This window comes from Camelus dromedarius, chromosome 23 (genome assembly GCF_036321535.1).
Source record: "Camelus dromedarius isolate mCamDro1 chromosome 23, mCamDro1.pat, whole genome shotgun sequence".
NCBI classification, from domain to species: Eukaryota; Metazoa; Chordata; class Mammalia; order Artiodactyla; family Camelidae; genus Camelus; species Camelus dromedarius.
The window spans coordinates 14,533,474-14,556,601 of record NC_087458.1 but is presented as its reverse complement, the minus strand read 5'-3'; the positions used below and the strand labels follow the sequence as shown (position 1 = coordinate 14,556,601).

The 23,128-nt window shown below is 49.8% G+C and overlaps 1 protein-coding gene across 1 annotated transcript in view; it reads right to left on the bottom strand.

Annotated features, from left to right (window-relative positions):
* Positions 1-1,896: 1,896 nt before the first annotated feature.
* The window catches only part of UCK2 (uridine-cytidine kinase 2), a 69,324-nt gene continuing 48,092 nt past the window's right edge, over positions 1,897-23,128 (bottom strand). Inside the window, exons 2-7 of the mRNA XM_031435864.2 lie at positions 21,345-21,504; positions 20,372-20,468; positions 15,712-15,854; positions 9,402-9,499; positions 7,128-7,176; positions 1,897-5,681 (exon numbers count right to left, since the gene is read on the bottom strand). Coding sequence (XP_031291724.1) covers positions 5,542-5,681; positions 7,128-7,176; positions 9,402-9,499; positions 15,712-15,854; positions 20,372-20,468; positions 21,345-21,504 — 687 coding nt within the window. The 3' untranslated portion in view covers positions 1,897-5,541. The remainder of the gene's footprint in view (positions 5,682-7,127; positions 7,177-9,401; positions 9,500-15,711; positions 15,855-20,371; positions 20,469-21,344; positions 21,505-23,128) is intronic.

Here is a 23,128-nt window from a genome sequence, read left to right as displayed (position 1 = left end):
GTTATCATGAAAGTTGGGAACTTCAGGAACTAGAAAGAAAGTACATGGCATTCACAGATAAAGGGGCATCTGGACACATCCAAACTTCTAATCCCCTTAGTGAGAGCATCTTGGGCTTGTCAGGTAAAAACGCCACGGGGCATGTGAATGTGTCAGGCAGAGGCCATGCTGGCCTCTCCAAGCCCGGGGCAGTCAGCACACAACAGACACTGCGTTGACCCCCTGCCCCCCCCCCCAGGCCATTTCATCTGGGGCAACACATCATGGACACTGCTGATCTAGTCCAAGCAGATCCTCAGTGTAAAAGGGGTTGCCAAGCATGGGTCGGACTGTATGAAAAATAAGTCTGTGCAAGACGCAGTTTCACCTTCTACCCTTCACCTCCATCTATTCATTTGAGAAGATATGTCTGGATTTAGTCCTAGCTCAAACTGACTCTGTTTTTTTTTAAATTATATTTAGTTCATGGTTTATTGAAAAGATATATAAGCATATATGTGCATATAGCCAAAGATTTAGCAAGGAGGTTAACTTCATTCTGGATTTTTAGCAAATAATGTTTAAACTCTGCTTTAAGGTAGAAATCTAAATATCCCCCAGCACCAGATGATGACAGAAATCAGCCCCTGTGGTCCCACCCTCTCAAAGCAGACTCTTCCGCATCCCAGGTCTCCTTCTTCTCCCGTCTCTGAAAGCTTTGGGCAGGTCCTAACAGGTTTCTCTTCATCTGAGCTGACGAGTAGTTTGATTAAGGCAGCCCTCGCTCGTCAAACGGGTGCCTCCCAGCTGCAGGGCAGAAGGTAGCTCAGAGGATGTCGCAACAGATGGGTGGGGAGAAAGCAAATTCACTCAAGGATTCGCTGTTCCTCCAATTACAAAGAAGCAGAACTCAGTTCTGAGAAATGAGCGGAATCCCAAGCAAAGCATCCAACTCCAAAGGTGGTCCACAGAGAGGGGAGACGTGAGGACAAGGCACAGAGGAAACCCGCTCACACAGCCACTACCTGCATGGCACTCTGACTCACGGTCTCCATCTGCCTGCAGGCAAGGGTCCAGTTTGATAATACCAGTCCTGTAGAGACACCTAAGTGTTCTTTAAAAGCACAGCAGCCTTCTGAGGGTGCGTTCCTCTTAAATGCAAGTTCTTTTCGATCTGCTGAATTCCTTGATGGTTTGTATCTGTCCTTGGAACAAGTGGCTGGAAACAGCAAGGCGGCTCTGTATGAAGGTCATTGGTGCTCAGGAGGCAGTGGGTGAAGGAATGACAGGTGAGCTGAGAAGGGTGGAGAGGTTGGGGAGTGGAGAGGTTGGGGGGTGGGGACTGGGGGGTACTACGAAGAGCATAAGAGCCAACTTTTAAGATCGATGGTGGGTGACCTAGATCTTTTGAAAACAAGGAGGTGGATGATTATCTGCATCGATGGATGTCTGGACATCAACTAAATAGTTATGTTCATTCAGGGTCATCACACACGAATGTACATACGTCTGTGTTTGCAACCTGAAGTTGTTCACACTGTCATAGTGTAAACTTTCCTCCACCCAATCTCAATGAAGTTTTCTTTACTTAGAGGGTTTTGTTTTAGCTTTTTATTGTAAAAGCTGAGGAACGGATGGTGAAGGGAGGGCAGAGAGGAAGGAGACTGCAGGAACCAGACCTCAGTGGGAGCGGCGCCAGCACGTCCCAGAGGCCTCGACCCGGCTTTCAGGGAACATCGGAGGATGCTTCAGTGCACACGGAGGCCTGGGCACAGGCTGGGGCGGGGAGGCTCAGCGACAGCAGGCCGCGGGCCCGCGTCCACCCGGCAAAGGCTTGGAGGGGCCACCCTCCTGTCAGCCCATTGGCCCCAGTCCCAGCTCCTCCGGCCTGAGCACCACAGAGAAGGCAAGAGTTGGTTCTTTCCCATTCAGTCTTTATTTACAGCAAAGTACATAGCATGTGGTCACTTTGTAACTGCTAACAATAAAGGCAGGGCAGCAGAAAGTAAAGGGGGAAGTACAAGCGTCTGAAAGGAAAAACAGGCCTAAGTCCTTATTTACCTACTCGTCCTGTTCCTGAGGCAGGACCAGTGAGGCACTCACCGCCTCTGAGAGAGGCTGGGACGCTGCTCTGTGACCAGCCACCTGCCTGAGGAGGGCTGCAGATCAAAGGGGACTCAGCTCCAGACTCACCCCCATTTGCTCAGACACCGAGACCTTCCCCACTCCACCCTGAGGTCGGAGGAAGGCCCGGAGGGGCAGAGAAGCCCCGCTCTGAGACCCAGAGCCGCCTAGCCTGCCTCACCCACGCTGACAGGCAGGTGGGAGACTCCACGGCAGAGGAAAACGTTTTCTGCAAGAGGTTACCACTGCCCGCCAGTGGCCCTGGGCCCAAGCGCAGGTCAAGACTGCTGCATTGAGGAGGCTACACAAGGACACCAAACGAGGTGACACACAGACCAGCTGGGCTCCAGCCCGTCCTGCTCCCCGACAGCTCTGAGAGGCACACAAGCCTGCAGCCTGACCTAGCGGCCTTGTGAGACTGGCAACCCACCCTGGGCACGGATACAAGTGTCCCAGCCAGCCCAGGAGAGGCAGGAAGCCAGAGTCCATGACCGCCCTGCAGCCAAGACCAGAGTGGGCTGCTGCAGAGGCTGGTTCTGAAGGGCGAACTGGAGACCTTTCCCTGCCACCCTCCCCAGCCTGCTCTTCAGGAGACCTGTTGCCTAACCCTCCCCTTCGAGGGCCTCCCCTACCCACCCCAAATCAAGGGACGCCTGAGGTGACAATGCTTCCATCTTCCTTACACGCACTCCCACCTCTGGGCTCCTATTGGTCTCAGGCCGCCCAGGAAGAACCCAGAGCAGCAGGAGTTCCATGAGTGCGAGGAAGCGGGCAGGGCCAGGCCCTCCCATGATACAACGCTCGTTTCCTAAACACCTGGTCCACGAACACCTCCTGGGCAGCGGGGAAGAAGCAAGCACCGTTGGGCAGCTCTGAAGCCAAGGAACTGCTGTGCACGCAACATAACCAACATGACCCCACTGTGCTCATCCGAGCTGCCGCGCTGGGCAGCAGACAGTCCCCAGGTGACTCACGTGGTTTCTGGCCTAATGATTCTACCTGACTCTCCAGTGGAATAAGAGACACACTGGTTCTCAAAATGCCAAGTCCAGGATCTGCCACAGAGAAAGCTCAAGTTCAGGTATTCAGCTGGCTAAATGCTGGGGTCGCCACGTAGGGGCAGAGCTTCCTACCCTGCTCCGTCCTCACCCCAGACGTAGTGTGTCACAGAACCAGAGGAGTCACCCGCGCGGCCCAGCCGCGACAGCAAGAACTGGCGGTGGTTGTACCAAGAGGCAGGGCAGCAGCCCTGGAGCTGTTTCCCCAGCGAGGACTGGGCTACTCAGAGACACTGGAGGCTTGGTCCCAACACCACGAGTAGATGAGGAAGCAGCTAAGTAAGTCAAGGCTCAGAGATGAGAAGAATCCATCTTCCAAGGCAGTGGGATAGACAGCCAAGGCACTAAATGGTTTGGCACCTGGAAGCTTCAAGTAACGTGGAGCGTGCTACCCACTGAAGGGCCGAGGCTCTCCCAGACAGGGATGGGCTTCCCCTGAGCACAGGCAGGAGGCCCTCGGGTCCTCAGGATCCTAACCCAGGCCTGCCATCTACCCTTCACCTCAGAACCGCACAAGGTATGACTAGAAAGAGAATCAATACTGACATGAAACACACACTCCGGAACTCGGCCATCCCACCTTCAGAGCAGGCACCAGGGAGCCTGTCCCTGCTCCAGCCAGGTGGCTGCTGCCCTCAGGGGTTCATTCCCTCCAGAGCCTGCGCACCGTCTCCTGAATGTCTCAGGGGTGCAAATCTCTGCTGGGGATTAGGTTTGACTTTCTGAAACAGCCAAACTGAGTTAAGAGTTGAATGGAGTCCACAGAAGGGGATACCAGTCAGAGCGTGCTGAGCGTACAGACAGACAGTTCGGTATGAAGAAGGTAACAGCGTCAGATTTATCCGAATGGCTCCAACAGGCTATGAAAGCAACAGAAGAAGCAGGGGTCCCCAAAACGCTTCAGGCCGTAGCAGCCACAAGGGAATAACTAAGGGTGTCGCCTACCAGGCGCTGAGATGAAAAGGGTCCGGCTCCTCCGCAGTTAATGTGAGGCTTCAGAGCACTATCATCGTACCTCCTCCGTCTCGCTTGGTGCCCCGGTTTCCTCCACCCCTCCACCAGCAACCTTCAGGAACCTGTACTTCTTACAAAGAAGGAAGCTTCCACCAAGAGGGGCCCCGGGGAAAGCAGGGACTCTCCACTCTAAACGTTTTCAGCGTAAGACTCCAACTTGTGACTTCAATATGCTATTTGCTCCTCCCTGCCTCTAGGTGCCCCGTGGCTGCCATTTGACGTCACGTATGGTAAATGAATGAATCCGCGTGGCTGTGATGCTGCTAGTCCCTGCTACCCCCGCCTCACTGCTCAACCCCAGGGTCTTGGGGAACCAAAGTTACTATGCCCTACACGGCACAGCTCTCCCGCCACCTTGTGACGGGGCGCCAGCAGGAGTCCTCAACCAAAGCCCAGACCGCAAGGGTCCACTGTGCACTTCACAAGGAATCTGACCAGTGACTTCTGGGGGACAAAGGAGGACCCGGCGTCTCCTCAGACTCTGACAGACACAGTTCCACTCCCTCCTTCCCCATTCGACTGGGGCCCAATCCCATCAAAGCCCTCTTGGGGAGGGAGAGATGGGGAGCCCTGGCTTTCAGAGAGACCGAGAGGCAGGTGAGTAAGAAAGGGCCTGGCAGCTGCCAGAGCAGCCAGAGGTGGGGTGGAGGGCAAGAAGAAAACACATAAGACTTGTTCACCTCGGTGGGCCTCTTCCCTGAGTTTGGTTTTTGAGTTTCAACTCAAAAAGAAAAGGAAAAAAAAAAGTTATCTCTCATCATCACATCTCATTAACACCCCAGCTCCAAAAAGGTGGCATCTGGCAGGGGAGGCGAGCAAAGGTTGCAAACTCCACTTCCAACGCGGTCCATAGATACTCAGGGCCGTGAGCCTCCACCTCCGCTCCCCACCTCCCTCCCACGCGGACGCCGGAGCCAGCCCCACCAGGAACACGAAGGACAGCGTCCCCTGGGGAAACTCCAGCTCCAGGCCCCAAACACTCAAGTACAGGCCCTCCTGCGGAATACTTACGGCAAACAGCTGTACAGTATTTGTACATTTACACAAAAATAGATCCTTTTATATATATATGTATATATATATATATATTTATAACTGGTTACACGTTGGATTCATAATTAGGCATCACCAGTAGGAGTTGGCACAGTTTGTCGTTTAAGCTCAGGGTCAAGTTCTGTTTCATTTTGCCGCTCCAAGTACCAAAAAAAAAAAAAAAAAAAAAAGGCATTTCATCATCTCCATGGTGTTTTCTTAAATTCTTAAATACAGCAATGTCATAGGAAACCATATGTATAGATGAACAGTGCCTCTGACCCCTCCTCCTGGTCCCTTGGAGACAGGGGCCGGGGTCTGGAGAAGACGGGGGTCAGTGCGGCCGGCTGCTGGACTCTGAGGCCTGCCTCTTGCGTGAAGGGGTATAGCCGTTGAGATAGCCGTTGGTCTGCCGTTTTGAGAGCCCTCCGTTCAGGATGTCCTGGATGTGTTGCACGATGAGGTTGATGGCCACTGTGGGGCAGAGACCAGCAGACTGTTAGGGACGCGGGGAGACGGGGGAGCATGTGCGCAGGGCTGTGTGTCTGTTTGCGTGGAAGGGCACACAGGGACTGGAGGCTAAAAACTTCCAGGTGACCGGCTCTGCCATTCGTGGACCTGTCACTCAAACTCCCCAAGCCTCATGGGGCTGTGATGAGCTCCCCAGGAGAGTTCTTAGAGTAAGACAGTTAAGGCCATAGTAAGTCTTTCCTTAATGAATGCGCTTCTTTTCAGGACCTGATCAGCGGCAGGGACGCATGACAGCCATCAACCCAAAGTCTGTAGATGTGAGGGCTGCCTTCCTTCCAACACCGTCAATCAGCTGTGAGACCCTTCCCCTGGGGAACTCACCAGCTCCCCACCCCAAAGGAGAGCCACCCCACAGAAGGCTGTCTCCTCCAAAGATAACGCAAGAGAGGGCTCTCTCTTCTTGGCCTTAGAAATAAATCACACGCTTTGAGCAAATGGGTAACATTAACATCCCCCAAAATGGGATAAACCTCAAGTGCTTTCTGAGGTGATGCACCAAGAACGTGCCCCTCCCGTGGTTGTCTCCAGATTGCGTGAGACGAAGCCAATCTCAAACCCCAGCAGAGGGCCTTTCTACAAAACAACAGGCCTGTTCTCCTGGAAATGTCAGTGTCATGAAAAACAAAAAAAAGGCTGAGGAGGGTTAGAGGAGATTAAGTCAAAATTAAGCTTCCTGGGGGTGATAAGCACTGTGGCTATAAATGAAAATGGCCTTGTCTTCTGCTGAGCCATTTGGGAGTTAGTCAGAGCAATGGCAAGACAGTCATTGCTCTGACTAACTCCCAAATGGCTCAGCAGAAATAAATATATAAATAAACTTTCTAAATGGAGGAAGATGGAAATAAATTATAAAGAAAATGAGAAGGCAAGGTCTTCTTACACATCAACTCTGCCCCACTACACCCAAGTCCAGAGATACTCCTGCTTCCCAGACAAGTGAAAACAAATGCATAAATGCACTCGTGGTAGCAATGAGCTCCCTTTAGGGAAGGCTACCTGGATGGGCAGCTCATTCTAATTTAAATGCAGGAAATCTGCTTTTGCTTAAAAATGGCTTCAGATATTTGGTATCAGGTGTCACCACGGGGAATGACAGTAGAAGGTGGTCTACTGCCCTCTGATCGCTGCCAGAAAAGCACAAGTTCACGTCTGTCCCCATTTATGTCCGTGCGTATTTACAGAGGCCTGTTCCCAGGGCCAGGCGTATAGGGAGAAACTCCTTTTTGGCTCACAGCGGCAGCCTACTGGGTCAGCCACATCTACAGAGCCCTGCTGAGTCACCATATCCTGCCCCGAAGTGTTAACTGACAAAGGGTAGGCGTTACGCCCCGCAGGATACACGCCCCGCAGGATACACGCCCCGCAGGATAACACCCCACAAGGACTCACCTAGGTTATCTGCACCTCTAGGAATTATCACATCAGCGTATTTCTTTGTCTGTGGAGAAAGACATTTACAACATGTTAAAGAGAAGTTCAGAGAGAGGCTGGCCCACGCCCCTCTCCAAGAGAATACGGGGAAAGGACCAGCCTTCTCCTACCAACCCCGGAGGGCGGCAGCTATCCGTTATCCACTTTATCTGAATTATAATAAATCAGCTTTTTCTTGAGTTCTCATTAACATTTAATACTGTTGCAGCTTACAACCTGCACTGTAAACATGGTCTTTGAAACCAAATCTGTAACTGCCTCTTCACTACCAGGAGAAGTATCAACTGGTAAAACTGAAACTTGAAAAGGGGCGCAGCTCACCTTGGACTTCCACACACCAGTTTATCTAGCACAAGGGTAAACCCAAGAAAAGCCATCCCCATTGATGACTGTTTTCACTGGCTCTGTTATTACACAGTGAAAAAAAGAATAGGAGGGAGGGAGGGAGAAAAGAAAAAAGAAAACAAGAGAAAACAAAAGGAAAGAAGCACATTTTGTTTGTTTACTGAGATTTCGTGGACCGTTTTACAAGTAACTGTGTCCTGGTGAGACAATATAAACGATGCCTCAGGACACTCTCTACTCTGTGCAGCTTCCAAGCTAGACTGTTGAAGTGCCTCTGAGTCAGGCTCTGACCCAACTTGAACGAGGCAGGTGACTGGTCAGGTCCAAGCTCCCAGGAATGACCTGCTCTTCCCTAAGCAGAGTGGCTGGACAGTGTGAAGTAGCAGACGCAACCCAGAAAATGTTCACGTAGAATTCTGAGCTCCCTTACAACTGAGTTCACAGCAGGGAATTGGCAGTTGACTCTCATTTACACCCAATAAGAAGTTTACTTTGTGTTCTTATTATTACATCAAAAAGAGCAGGAGAGGTCCTCAGACACACAGATAACGGATGGATACAATGTTCCCTCTGCCCTCTTCCCAGAAAAACCTAATTCTGTAACCCCGTCCTCACCAGGGACGTGAACAGTGAGCAGGGCTTCAGGATTACTCAGGCTGACTCATAAAGTCCACCTGCTCCTGATCTGAAACACAAGCCAAGTCTGGTTTGACGTAAAACCTAGTAACAGACTTAGAGAAACAAAGATGGCTTGGGACCGTATTTTTCCAGGAGAGGAGAAAGAAAAAAAAGTTAATTATTAGGAGAAGCAGAGAAATTCCCACACTCAGCCTCACTCGATACCTCTTCTCAATACCCTCCAAGATGCCCGTCTCCCTAAAGGTATCCAATTTCAGACTAAGACCCAACCTCTCTCCTCTCTCTCAGGGCTTGATTCTAAATCCTTAGGGAGTTAGACCGTAGTCTGGCCAAGCTGGAGAAGATGAGACAGAGGTCTAAGAGTCTCCTGAATTAAATACTTCTCCTTCCAAAGCTAGGCTACCCCCCACATCTGCCCTCCACCTGCCCAGTTCACCTGTCTTTCCTCAGGAAGCTGGGGTGTCCCCTAAAAGCTGAGCATTCCCCCTGGACTCAACCACCCTTCTCTGAAAGGCACCTCACTAGAGAGTTCCCAGCAGCCGTGGGGAGGCCTGGTGAGCCCGTGCTTGAGCAGGACAGAAGCCCGTTCCAGCAGGGCACATGTTCCGAATGGAACTGACACAGGGGCCATGAGCAGCTCAAAGTAGGGCTCCAAAGTCATGGCAGAAGAAATTCAGAAGACAGCACCTTGTAGCTGCTGCCTCCCTGCACCAACACCCCAACCACCACAGATCTTCTGAAGATCCAAGTGGCCGAGTCTATCCTTAGATATGACGCACCCTTGGTAAAGGGTCTCACACCATGAGCCCAACCAAGCAAGAAGGGGACAGTATGCTGGAACCAGACAGCCAGAACCTGAAAGGCTACCCCCCAAAAAAGAGTGGCAGGACAGAGCTCCCGGAGATCACAGTGGAGGGACAAAGCACCAAAGGTGGCCCTTTCTTGGGACGTGAGGACAGAGGCGTGCTCGGAGAGAGATCCAGCTGGGAGATCAACTGACATCTCTTTATTTGTGTGGCTAAGAATTTTTTTTTTTTAGAAGAAGGCATTTTTTAATTTTAAAAAAGAATTTTGGGGGGGTGGGTAATTAGATTGATTTTTTTTTTTTTTACTGGAGGTACTGGTGGAGATTGAACCCAGGACCTCATGCACGCAAAGCATGCGCTCTACCACCGAGCTATACCCTCCCTGCTGTACAGCTGAAATTTTAACATCTAAATTCAACAAGAAAACAAGAACACAACTCACTGGCAAGCAGAATTCCTCAAAGGCAGGCTTGACGAATGTAATGTACTGAGACAGAATCTGCTCCAGGTCCCTCCCTCTTTCGCTGATGTCCCTTAATACTAGGAGAGAAGGAAAAACAAAAATCCAAAAAACGGTGCCTGAGCCAACACATGTCCGCCCCTCCCGAGGCCGACCAGGATCACACAGGCCGCGCGAGTACTCGGGATGATTCATCAGCCGGATTCCTGTGAGACTTGACCAAGAGCTGGTCAGCAGCAGCTTCGGGAAAAACAAGATGCAAGTTCACATCTTGCCACAGTCAACACATCTGCCATGACAAAGGGCTCTCCAAAGCAAAGGTTGTCTGGGCCAGGCCAGTAGTCTTCTGGTTACAAGCAACATTTGACCCCAAAAAAACTTCACTGTGAACAAAAAGAAGAGCAGGATGCTCCTGGAGAGCTCGTAACAGGAAGCAAACAGACTGGGCCCAGAGAGGTGGTGGGGCTTCCTGGCAAAAGGCGGGGGTGGTGCCAGGAGACGTCTCCTTTGCCCACCTTGATCCCAGCCCCTAGCAAGCACTTACCTGAGCTCAGGCTGGCACATCTGCTGTGGGCCACCTCTTCCCAGCCAGCTCCCACCCACACTCAAGCCCCTAAAGCAGGTGGAAGTCAGGCTGAGGGCACAGCTGTGGTCAGCCATTCCTGCCCATCTCAAGCACAGAGGTTTGCAAATAGAAGACCACTTAGTGAAAGATGAGAAAACCATGTAAGAAACTGTGGGCCGGAGCTGTGAAGCAGCCCAAATGGACCCAAACTCACCATCTTCTACCATCTTCTTCCTTAGGGGGGTGTTACTCAGGGACCTGTGTTAAACACTGCTTTTAGCAGTCTTTTGTCAGAAAACAGTAAAGGGTCTGGAATCCTGCTTCTGCCACTATACATTAACTTCCCTGGGCCTGAGGTTCCCCTAAACTCAGCAGTGAGTTTGATTCTCTCAATCAAAACAGCCCCTCCCTCCAAATGTTTTCCATCTTGACACTATGCACTGTTGAATCTTTCCCTCTCACCCCAAAAGGGTATCAAATCCATCTACAATCATTTGCGGTGGCCCCTCGGCTTCTCTCAACCATTTCTCAGGTAAGAGATTTAGCATGGGATGAAACCCACCGTAAACATAGGGAAGACTTGGGAGTGAATTTCCAGAAAGCCGCGTCTGTAAACACTTCTGTGTTTACACGCAGGCACGCACATCTGCGTGCATATACACACATACACACACAGAGGCACGCATGCATGTGGACGGGGCAGAAGACAGAGAGAGTCTGCGTTTATGATCCAGGCTGGCATGAAGTCTGTAAGATCAAGCAGATGGCTAGAAAACCGTCAGGGAAACCACATTCCAGAGAGCTAGGTAATAGACCACCGCCACCACCTGACTTCTCCACCAGCTCCTCAATTTACCAGGTTTTCCCCCAGAAGTCCTGGCAATAACATAGCTGGTTGGTCCCTAATTCGTCAGGACTTGCCTCATGAACCCTGCTGACAGCATGCCCAGCCCAGCCAGGAAGCAGTCTTCTCAGGGATTTGGGCACGGGGCCCAGCTCCAGCTGCCGCCACTGCCCTGCCAGGGACACGCAGCCAAGGAGGAGCCCCAGAGTTGCCACGTGGCTCAGCCCCACGAGCCTCTGCGGCCAACGAGCCCTGCTCGCCAAAACACACAGCCCGGGTGGCCTCCAGCTCTTCACACGTCGCCAGATAAAGCCCAAAGGAAAAAGGAAGCCAGACCAAAAGGGTATCAGAGCTGGGACAAAAGCAAACACACGCCTGCACTTAGGCAGCTTTTACTTAAAAGCCCTGCAGGAGCCTGATGCTGGGTTGGTTTGTTTCGCAAGACGTGCATTGCACACAGCTGCCGACAGCTTCGGCGCAGCGCCGTGGGAAGTTCCCTCCGTCCATCCTCCCCCACCGGACGGACACACACGCGTGCATGCTCCCCTTTCAAACGGCTCTGCCACTGCCCTCAGCCCAGGCCTGCAGCAACCTTGGGTCTTGCAGACCTGAGAGCGTCACCTGTCAAATCACAGGAGCTCACAGGAGCGAGAAACAGGCCAGGGAGAAAGTGGGTGGAGACGGTGAGTCACGCGGCATCTGCTCCAGGGATCAAAGCTGCTTCGTGCCCCACCGATGGCGCAAGCCTGACCCGGATTCGAATCCTGACCCCGTTAAGTGCTACCCCTGTGGCCTTAAACAAGTCATTTGGCCTTTTTGAATCTCATTTTCCTTCACTGTAAAGCAGAGACCGAAATCGTAACTTCCTCACAAAGCTGTCACTTACGAACAGTCAAACTCTTCAACATGGTGGCTGGTACATAGTTGGTGTTCAATAAACCCGAGTTTCTATGGTGATGAAGACAACAGGACCTGAGGCAGATTCGGGAGAGCGACGGCTCCCTGACAGAGCAGGCCAGCACAGAGAGGAACTATGAACTCAGGTAAGCAGGCTGGACCCATCGGAGGGAGGAGGGGTAGGGAGGGATGTGGGAGGGCAGGACACAAACACCTGGGAAGACATGGTGGAGAAGGAGAAACAGGGAAGGCAGGAAGGAGTCATCTCAGTTTCCACCTCGGAAAAGGAGACAGAAGCAGGTCCGAATGTTGCCCGGACACTGGGAACAGGCAAAACCAGAAGGCATCCCCCACCCCTGCTCCTCAGGGCCTTCCATCCAATTATCACCTTAAAGAGACCGAGACCCCTCCGTGAGCCAAGGACAACCCAGGGCCAGCCGGTTCACGGCACTGAGCTGCCCTCCTCCTCAGGCACAGCCAGGAAATGAGGCCAAGCCAAGGACTGAGTCAGAACAAGGTCTCGGCCCAGACCGGAAACTCCAGAGATGCAAAACTGGCTTCACCATCATCACTCTGACCCTGCACATTTGCTGGACCAGGACAGGCCCTCTCCGCAGCGGGGTAACGGGCAGGCGACAACAGGGGTAACGGGCAGGCGACAACAGGCCTGCCTTTCTCTGCCTGGCTTGCACTCAGCCATTCCAAATGTACTAGTGAGGAGGCAGCCAAAGCTGAGAACAAAATGTAGAAGGACCCAGAACAGACATAATTCCTCAATGGCTATCAATTCACTTTGAGAATCAGTTGAGGTGGGGAGGGTACAGCTCAGTGGCAGAGCTTGTGCTTAGCATGCAAGAGGTCCTGGGTTTAATCCCCAGTGCTATATATATATATACACATAGCTAATGACCTCCCCCTGAAAATAAAAAAAAAATTAATTTTTTTAAAGTTAAAAAAAGTTTTAACTTAAAAAAAACTGGACACCCAATGTTAAAAAAAAAAAAATTAGTTGAGATGTGTGACTCTAGTAAAAGAACAGACTATCTTGGCGCCCACTGCAGCCCTAATTCCGTGGGAACTGGGCACAGAGAGCCACGGCGGGAGAGAGACCAAGAGCCAGCAGTCCTAGGCTCCCTCATCTCGGGTCTTCCCTGCCCCTGAATTCAAGGCCGGGCTCGGGGGAATTCACACAGAGACGGAAGGTGAGGGCAAGCTCTGTGGGAAGGAAACCCATTCCCTGGAAATACAAGGGGGCCACACGGGAAGGAGGTCAGTCTCTCCAAGGCTGTGAGATTTGATGCAGAACCCCTCCCGCATGAGGGTCAACTCGGAACGTGAGGGCCCCGTGCCCAGGAGAGTGTGACACACGAACGGGTAAAACCATGGAACTCACTCAAGTCTCCAGGAATGTCTGCATGCCCCACAGCCCCCGACTAACTCTCCCTCCCTCTCCCTTACCATGCACCCTCCCATCCCACAAGGCACATGCCAGGCAGGTTTTTTGCCCAACGGGGACAGAGAATGAGAAGTCCAACTGGAGTGACTCAAGCAGGGGGTGACAAGAGAAGACGGCAGACCTGAGAGGCAGCAACCTGCCCCGGGAGACATCAGGGAAGCTACGGGGTGCAGAACAGGCCTTAAGAAACCCCCAGAGTGGGCCCCCATCAGCTCAAGTCTCTTCCCCATTTCACAGAAGGATCCCAGTACAGGAAAGGGAGGGAGGGTTTTCAGTTTAATCTACCCCATAGACCATCTGTCAGAATCAGAGGCTAAGATTCATTTGCTTTCCAAGGACGCTGCCACTGCACACAATGTGGTTCTCATTCATTTCCTGTGCAACTTCTTACACTCCTTCCTCCTTCAAGCTGAACTGCATCCCCTGGGACTTCAGTACCACCTGCTAGACTAATGACAGTGTCAGCCCAGGTGTCAGCAGCTCCAGGGGACAAGACCAGTCTTGACAGAACACTCAGGAAAACAGAACTCCAGCTACCACCTCAGGCAAAGCGGAGTTCTGATCTACCACATCGGTATTCATCCACTAAAGCCGCCACCAGGTATCTCACCTGCATTATCACTAATCGTCACAACTATTCCAGGAGTTCTAACTAATCAGTAGATGATCAACCAATAAGAAAATAAGGTACAAAGAGGTTAAAACATAATCTGCCCCAGGTCACACATCTACGATATGTGGAAACCAGGATTTAAACAAAGTCCAGGTCATTTGACTCCAGCGTTTCCCCAAGGATGCTCCCCAAATCTGGCGAGCTCACACGGACACCTGGGCAGGTTAGCCAAGGCTGAACCTGCATTGGTGCGTGAAGGTGACAAGGTGATAAGCCCTGGGGTCAGAGCTATGAGGGACTGTCAGGCTCCAGCCTCAATGACCTGTCAAAAAAAGACCATGCAACTCTTCCCTGCCCTGTGTCGCAACCCTAAAAAATAGGCCTGTCTCCCTCATACTACCCGTTAAAAAGAACCCCAAGCCTGGGAGGTCACAGGAGCCACCAAAGTCACAAAGCTAGCAGGAGGCTCTGCTCGACTAGAATTTTCCTTCCTTTTTTCTGTCCAATTACTCCCCCTCCCCACCCGACCTGGAAGGTGATGTCCAGCTCTCCTGACCTAATGAAGTGTGGATCCTATTACTTCTTGGGAAGCCAAAACCCAGGAACTCTTTTCTCTAGATTCTGCTGATTCCATTTATTCTTGTTCTTACGACAAGAGTGCTAAACTGGATAAACTACACATTTGTTTCATGAACCAAAGAGAGAAAATTTCAGCTTTTGAGGTCAGAAGGCTCTGGGCTGGAGCTTACGAAATCTGAATCTGTGAGTGGTTTGCTCCGTGACTACGAGCTAAACCAGGCGCTTCCTGCGTCATTCCCCTTCCGCACGATGGGGACTCGCAGCCTTAGTCACCTCTCATGCCTCCTTCGGTCACCCCCGCCCCACTGCCTTGGCTGGGTCTGGCTGTTCTCACTTTGCTAGTACCTTTCTCATCTCTCCCCAGGTCTCCATCCCCCCTCCCACCACCTGCGGATGACAGCCCTACCTGTCGTCCAGATCAGCGAAAACAGTCCTGTGTCAGAATAACCTTCCAATAGGCAGCTGAGGCAATTTTGCTCAAAACCCCTTGCTTGGTAGCTCTTCCTTGTGCACCAGGAACCAAATCAGAAGCCTCAGTCCCCACAACCTGCCCCAAGCTACTTTCTGGGGTCTCTTTTCACAGCCCTGCGAACTCCAGCCACCTGCCTCTCAGAACGAGCCAAGGTGTCTATGTTTGCACCATGTACCTCCTTGACTTGCCTACATCGTGATTCTACATCATATCCAAGTCCAGACCCTGCCTCCCCCATGAAGCCTCTGGTCTCTCCCACGGAAGCAAGGTCTCGGCTCCACGTCCTGCAGAACAGAATTCAAGGGCCCAGCTCCCCTGCTCGCCCCCGAGCAGCCCTGCATCTTCAGCACACAGGTGCCCACCTGGTAAAGGCCTGCAGAGCGAACTACTGCTCCCGAGCTGGATGGACAGTGACAAAACCACCACAGAACTTTCTAGAAAGCAAAAGGTGAGATGCAGGCTGGTGGGCCCAGCCGCCTGAAGCTGCAGGCGTAGGGTGTTCCTGCCCCCCGATGTCCTGCAGTTATTTCCCATCTTGACTATGATGCCGGGGGTGGGGGGAGCGGAATCAGAAGGAACTGAGTGTTTAACCAAACCTCTCCCTTAGCCAAAGCAGCACGTAAACTTCTTTTTTCATCTCTGTGACCTCACAAGCCTTTCGTTATCCAAAACAGTAAGTGACTAATCCCTTCTCAAATGTCACCGAATCCCTGGGCAGCAGAACATCCTGGGGCTGGACTGACTCAGCTGGGCTGGGCCACATGGCCACAAGGCGGCCGGGGGGCAAGCTGGGGCTCCAGTCTCATGGTGGGCAGGGGCCTGTCACAGGCCGCCAACAGGGCCATCGGAAGCTTTCTGGGACGCACCTCTGCGGGAGAGCCGGGTGTCCGCATCTGTGTCCACGAAAAGCTTCATCTGGAACAGGTCTCGTACCTCCTGGGAGTAGAAGGCCAGGATCCCTTCGAACAGCACCACGTCCGCGGGGTAGACAGTGACCGTCTCCTCCTTCCTGCAAACCACAGGGCAGGTGATGGGCTGGGTGGTGCCAGGCAAGAGGAAACAGGAGCAAGGGCAGCTGCCTGGGAGTCTAGGGTCCTGCCCCCTTCGACATAAAGGGGGCTGAGAGGGTTTAGCTAACACAGCCTCACAGAGCCCTGAAACCACCACTGAAGACCCCAAAACGGGGGCCAGGACAACTAGGGCAAAGGTTTCCTGAGCTCTGGCCATAAAGCAGCAAGGGAGGGCAGGTGTCCCTCTCCTGGGAATAAAAGACCTGCTATTAAAGGAAGAATGAAGACAGACAAAAGCACATGTGGTCTCCAGGAAGGCTCAGGCCTGGCATCTGTGGGACCTAACACTCTGAACTTCCAAAACCAGAAATGCAATTTTCTCCCAAGAGCCCCACCCCTCCCCCAGCCCTGAGGCCACTGGAAGGAAGAAGGAAGGGGCAGAGGGAAAAATAAAGCTTTAGATAAGAAGGAGAGGAGGAAGGATCTACAGGCAAGTCAATGCTCCCAGCATCCTGCCCCGTCTGGCTCCGTCTCACTCCTAGAACAGTCTCCCTTATCAGTGCAGCAGGATCCTACATTACCTCATCCATCCACCCGAGGGCTGGGAGGCCCAAGGCAGACACCAGTGTAAACAAGACTTTTCAAAAGCAAGGGAAGTGAAACCAAACGGATAACAGGGGCCTGCTGGGGTCCAACTCCGCCCTGCCTCAGCTTCCCTTGTATTCTCAGGCTTGGCTGCTGTCCTAAAACTACCCTGCATTCCACCTACTGCCTCTCCCCTAAAATTCACTGAACGGGAAGTGACCAGGTACCACGGCAAGGTGTACTACTGCCCTGACCGGCAGAGCAGCAAACATCTGTGAATAAAACCAAACAAACAGTCCTTCTAAAATGCCCTTAAGATGATAGGAAGGTTTGCACCTTGCCTTATCAGTGCAAACACAGGGAGGTCAACAGTGGCTGCCCATCTCACCCCACCCCCAAGGAGGATGCCTTTGAACTTCCTTCCCATAAACAAGCTTTGATTCTTGATTAGCTCAGACTTTTGGGTTCCTGTCGACATTCTAAGGCAGCACTGTTGAAGCAACTACCAAGGTAGCAAAATACAGAGCAGAAAAGATAGCAGAACAGGTTAGTAGTTAGGAGACTCTCCAGGACAGCAGTGTAACTCTGGATGCACACAGAATCATCTGGGGAGCTTTAAAAATATATATATACCTAGACTCTACCCGCCTGGGGCTCTGATTTCATTAGAGTGGGGTTGGGCTAAAGCATCGATTTACCCTAGGTATTTCTTTTCTTTTTTTTTTTTTAAAGTCATGAAGCTTTATTTCCTTAACCGCATAGCTTTGAAGTATATTGAGCTGATATAAATACCAGGAGAAACCATATCCACATTTGTAATGGAGAGACTTCTAACTTCTGTATTTTAAAAGCTGGCTGATTGCAACAAATGTTAAAGGAACTTCTCTAGTCATCAAACCATAAGAAAAGAGAACGAAAAGAAGAAAGAGAGAGGAAAATAACAAAAAAGATCTACAAAAGTTTGCTTTGGCAGTTCGGGGTCTTTTATGGTTCCATGTAAGTTTTGGAACTGTTTGTTGTAGTTCTGTGAAAAATGTGAGTACTTTGACAAGGGGTTGGATTGGGTCTGTGGATTGCTTTGGTTGAATCTGATAATGTTGATTCTTCCAATCGAAGAGCACAAGATATCTTTTCATTTCTTTGTATCATCTTCAATTTCCTTCATCAATGTTTTACAGTTTTCAGAGTATAGGTAACCTCTTTGGTTAAGTTTCTTTCTAGGTATTTTTGTTCTTTTTGATTGAATGGAAATGTTTATGCCAGTCATAAAATTCTGGTTTTTGAAGTGGGGGAAAAAAAAAAGTGAATGAAGGGCTGCAAATGGCAAAATATCCTTCTTTCTTATGGGTGCACTGTATTCCATTACACATATATGCTGCATCTTCTTTATCCACTCATCTATTGATGTGCACTTAGGATGCTTCCGTATCTTGGCAATTATAAACAATGTTGCTGTTAATAGCGGGGTATGTGTGTCTTTTTGAATTAATTCTTATTTTGTGGTTGGCTTTATTTCTTTGATAACTATGTAAGTTTAAAAAGTTAAGCTCTTAACATTCTTAGAAACAATGAACAGTACGTATACGTAAATTTTTTAAAAAGATGTGCAGTATATTGTGTATACATATTTATATGCAATACATTGTCTATGTGCAGTCAAATTGTAACAATTCTACCTAAAATGAAAAACGAAAAAAAAAAGCTCATTGATGAAGCAGACAATGGAAAGGAAATGGAAATTAGCAAGCATGTATGTGTTTGTACAGACACACAACTTCGTACAAACCTTCAAAACACCTCTGTAGCGGGCACAAAAACTGTTAAGTCACAATGGAATATTAACCAATTCCAAAGAGAAGAACTTAGAACTCACCTGTGTATTTCTTTTTACGTATCCTGCCTGGGATTTGTAACACTTTTTGAATCTATGGATGTGGTGAGTTTTGTTAGTTCTGAAAAAAATTAAGCTACTCTCTTTTCAGGTATACTGCTTTTGTTCTTTTTTCTCTCCTGGTTAAATATTTTTAAGGTTTTCTCACTGTATTCTATGTCTCTTAATTCCTTCTCTGTTTTCTTTTTCTTTCCTTAATACATTCATGGATAATTTCTTCAGATCAATCCTCTAGTGTTTGAATTGTGTTTTTTAGGCCCAGTCTGCTGCTAAATATGTCTGCTGGGTTTTAAAATTTTGCCACTGTGTTTTCCATTTCTAGAAGTAATGTCTGATCTTTTCTCATACTTGATAATGTTCATTTTTTTAACTTCTGTTTTTAATTTATGTTTTCTTCCAGTTTTCCTGATATATAACTGACATACAGCACTGTATCAGTTTACAACATAATGATACACTGTATAGGTGTAGAACACAATAGTCTGATCACATACATCATGACATGATTACCACACTAGGTACCGTGAACATCCACCATCTCATATTGACACAACATTGAAGAAATAGGAAAAAAAATTTTCTGTGATGAGAACTCTTAGGCTTTACTCTCTTTCATATATAATGAGCAGCAATGTTAATTATTTTTATCCGGTTGTGCATTACATCCCTAGTACTTATTTTTCCTAAAACTGGAGTTTGTACCTTTTGACTGTCTTCATCTAATTCTCCCCCATCCCCACCACCACCAATAGTGACAAATTTGATCTCCTTTTCTGTGAGTTTATTTGTTGGTCAGCTGAAGTATAATTGACCTACAATACTATGCTAGTTCCTGGTTCACAACAGTGATTTGATATTCCTATACATTTCGAAAGCAACACCATGGCGTATCTTGTTCTTTGAATCTCCAGCACAGTAGAATCGGGTCCACGGTAGGAAGTACTTCAAAAGATTCTGATGAGGGATGAAGGTGAGTACCAAAGCAGCCCTGCCTTCTATCACAATGTGCTGTCTTCCCTCTTCCTCCACCCAAATCCTTACCATACCCTCAAGCTCTGAGAAAGTCCACGAGAAGAGCATATACTTCATTCAAGGCTGAGATCCGTACTAAAGGGACGCACGAGAAGATAAAGATTGGGCTTTTAATTATAGACACATTCGGCAGTAAAAGAAGTATGAGAGCTTATTTCCCATTACAAAAAAAAAAAAAAAAATCAACCCAAGAGGGAATAGGATAAAGGAACCAGGAAGGAAAATGAAAAAGTAGGTGGGAGAAACTTTCAAAACAGCCCAAAGCTACAAACACTTGCTGAGCCTTTACCAGCCCAGGAATATGAAGAAGCAACACGTGGTGCAATACACGATTGGGGCTGAGGTGTTCAGAGTGTGCCTGGGAGGTCCCGGAGGAGGCCACGTGAGCAGAGAGCTCTGGGCAGCTCTGGAGGAGCTTGGGGTCTGCCTATCAGGAGGGAAGTCCTCCAGGAGCCCCTTCCCATCCCTCAGAGGGAAGGAAGATGCCATGGACGAAACCACTCCTCTACTAATCAGGAGCATGAAACAGACAAACGGGGAGGACAGGTCTGATGTGAGGGAGAAGCCCTCTGGAAGGTCTAATCTCTGGGGAGCTCAGTGCCCTCACACTTCTCAGTGCAGCCCAACCCCAAGTCAACCCGGAGAGCAGAAAGAACTGTTCCCTTCCTTCTTCTGTGCTTCCTCCACCCCGCCCCCTGACATCTCACTCCAGGAATGACAGCTCGGGGATGTGGATGAGGACGAAGATGCAGTCCCCGAGCCCAAATTCATGAACCCATCTCAGAGTGGACTAAACCTGATGATCGTGATCGGACGGTTTCAAGCAGCGCCTGGATGAACTCCTGACCCCCATGCACACCACACCCGCAGGCACACTGCCACCACCGCCCTGTTAGACAGGCTGCAGCGGGCACCAGCAGCAGGGAGGCAGAGGCCTGGGACTCGAGAAGTCGGGGGCGCTCTGGGGAGCCCTGGGGAGCAATCCCTGGCCCAGAGCAGCTCACTTACCGGGAATGGGAAACAAAGTCATACACGGGAATCTGGACTGTTTTCCCTTCGGTGATTTCTTTGAGGGTTTTGAAAATGAGTTCATTGTCAAAGGCATCTGAAGGAAATCAAACTGTTAAAATGTTTCTGAATTGTAAAATGACTTCTATAATGATGAACTACACACATCGCTACACACCTCTATTTCACGTATGCATATCACACCCTAGAGAAGCACCCCCCCACCCTGCCCCCCACCATCCAAAAAAATCCAGATTTCTACCCACAGCAGAATGCAAACTCCCTGGGTCTCAAACCAAACTGTATAAAGGAGTTCTGCCAAGTGGGTTTCTCCTTGTTTTGCCTTGCTGTCCTATCCCTGGCCTCGGACCTCTCTCTCCCCTCTCTAAATCCAGCATGTGATCACCTGAAAAGCATCCTCACGACTAGGGGGATGCAGCAAGCATCACACCAGCAAGTGTTGACTCCGACAATCATAAGAAACCCAAACCAGCCAGAGGGCAGTGTGCCAACCTGGGACCGTCCGGGCAAAAGTCATTCAGGCAGCCATCCTGGACCCTCCGTCTCCCTCCCTGCCCGTCAGTGAGTTGAACACACAAATCGTGTACACACACGTGCTGGATGATGTGAAACGGCTGCTTCAGATCAGAGGAGGCAGAGGAACCAGCCACGTGCTCTAGCCCGCATCTGGCCCATCCTGAGTAATAACAGGCTTCTCCAAGTCACCCTTGTCCAGACACCGATTCGATCAGTATTTAAAGAGCCAAGAATGACAGGATGCTGCAAGATCCCTTCTTTCACAGAAGCCCCACCACAACCCTGCAAGGTTCCTACTGGTCCTCCATCTTATGGATGGGAATCAAGACTCAGAGAGGTTAAGCAACTTCTTCAATTGACCAGCGTGCGCGCGCGCGCGCGCACACACACACACACACACACACACACCACAGACCCCTTCAATGCCCCAACTCACCCGGGTGATCAAAATTGAACTGGCCCTTCAGGGCTTTGGCCTTCTGTTCTGAAGTGAGGACACGATAGAAGCTATCCTGGCTCAGGATGACCACCTGCTTCTGGCGATAGTCCACCTCATTCTGTCCCAGGAGCTGGACAATCTTAGCACAAACGGACGACTGTAAGGAGAGAAGAGAACAACAAAGAATGAGGGAGGTCCGGGCACTGGGCTGACACGCATGCCCTGGGCCAGGGCTGTGGGAAGGAAGAACCCAAAGGCCGCCTCCTGTATGATGGGTTAGGGGGAGGGCGGCTACACCGGCTGAGAAGGAAGTCTGGGGGCCCCAAACATCTCCTCCTTAACACAACTTACTACACTCAGGTATCCGCAGTGAAGGCGGGGGAGCAGGGCAGTCATTTCTACCTCCTCTTCCATAAAGCCACTAATAAAACGTGACACGGTTTTATTCTTCCTTGCTTGAGCCCTGGTATAAGTATATCCAAAAAGGCAGCAGCAAGTGGGGAAAGGGCACACGGATGATGTGCCGACAGGCCGAAGGGCCTCTGGCTCACAAAGGGACTGCGCTCCACACGACATCTCTCAGCCCCGGCGCATCTCTTCACATCAGCAGAATCAAAAACCACAGCGGGGAGCTCGGCTGGCCGGCTGTAAGGCCAAGGCCGGGGCCTGCACCCCCTACTTCTGTTGCCTTCTTTTGCTCTCATCCATAGGCGTGGACGTCATCACCCTCACGGTACACTGGGCAGCCTTTTCACCGAGGCATGTCCCAATTACGGAGCTGTCACGACGTGGGACACAAACAGCACCAACACCTGCAACAACTAGAGTGGGGGGTGCCAGTTCCAGATGAACTCAGACCTACATGCTTTGTGCTGTGTTGCTAGCAACACACACATCTGCCTCTTCTCTCCAAAAACATACACCCTTTGTTAAAAAAAAAAAAAAAGGAAAAAAGACAAGTGCATTCAAAAGAATGAGATCGTGAAGGGCTGTATTTACCAAATAACTCATTTCTCTCTTTTTTTTTTCATTTATTATAAAGATGAACTTAAAGTAAGCATGTCAACATTACAAAACCTCTAGAAGCTGTAACTCAGGCCCCTTATGGAACTGGGGGACCTAATTACAACAGGTGAAAAAATGAGCAAGGTTAGAGGTTTCTTGGTCTGTCTCAGGAGCCTGACCCCTGAACTTACTTTACCAACTGATTTTAACAGGGAAAAACCAGGAAACTTTTAAAAGCTACAATTTTTTATAAAGAATGTATCTGACTTGTCCGAGCATAAAGGAAAACTGGCCATTCCTGTTGCACAAGTCAGTGCAAATTCAACTACGTTGCACATGTCCTGTTGTGCAAGTTGCGAAATACACTACCAAAGAGGGGGTCTGTGGAGGAAAAATATTTTGACTCAATTGATAATTAGGAAGTTTTCTTACTTTTATGACATTTTTGCATATTAACACAAAAAAGTATTTTAAGGTACTTCGGATTTTTGGAACTAGAGGTGTGCCACTAAAAAAAAATCTTCACAGGAAGGTAAAGCTTGTACATAACAAACTAGATTCAAAAATGAAAATGCTACAATAGAATCCAAGGTTCTACGCAATTATAAACTCTAAGTTTTTAATCATGTATAGACCCATAATTCCCTTTTCCTAACTTCCATCTGCTTCTTATACCCGAAGGCTATAAGAGAGTAATGTTTATAACTGTAGCCTTTACTAGGAGATAGAATTCCTTCTAGAAGTCCAAAGAACAAAAGTGAGAAGGGATTTATGGA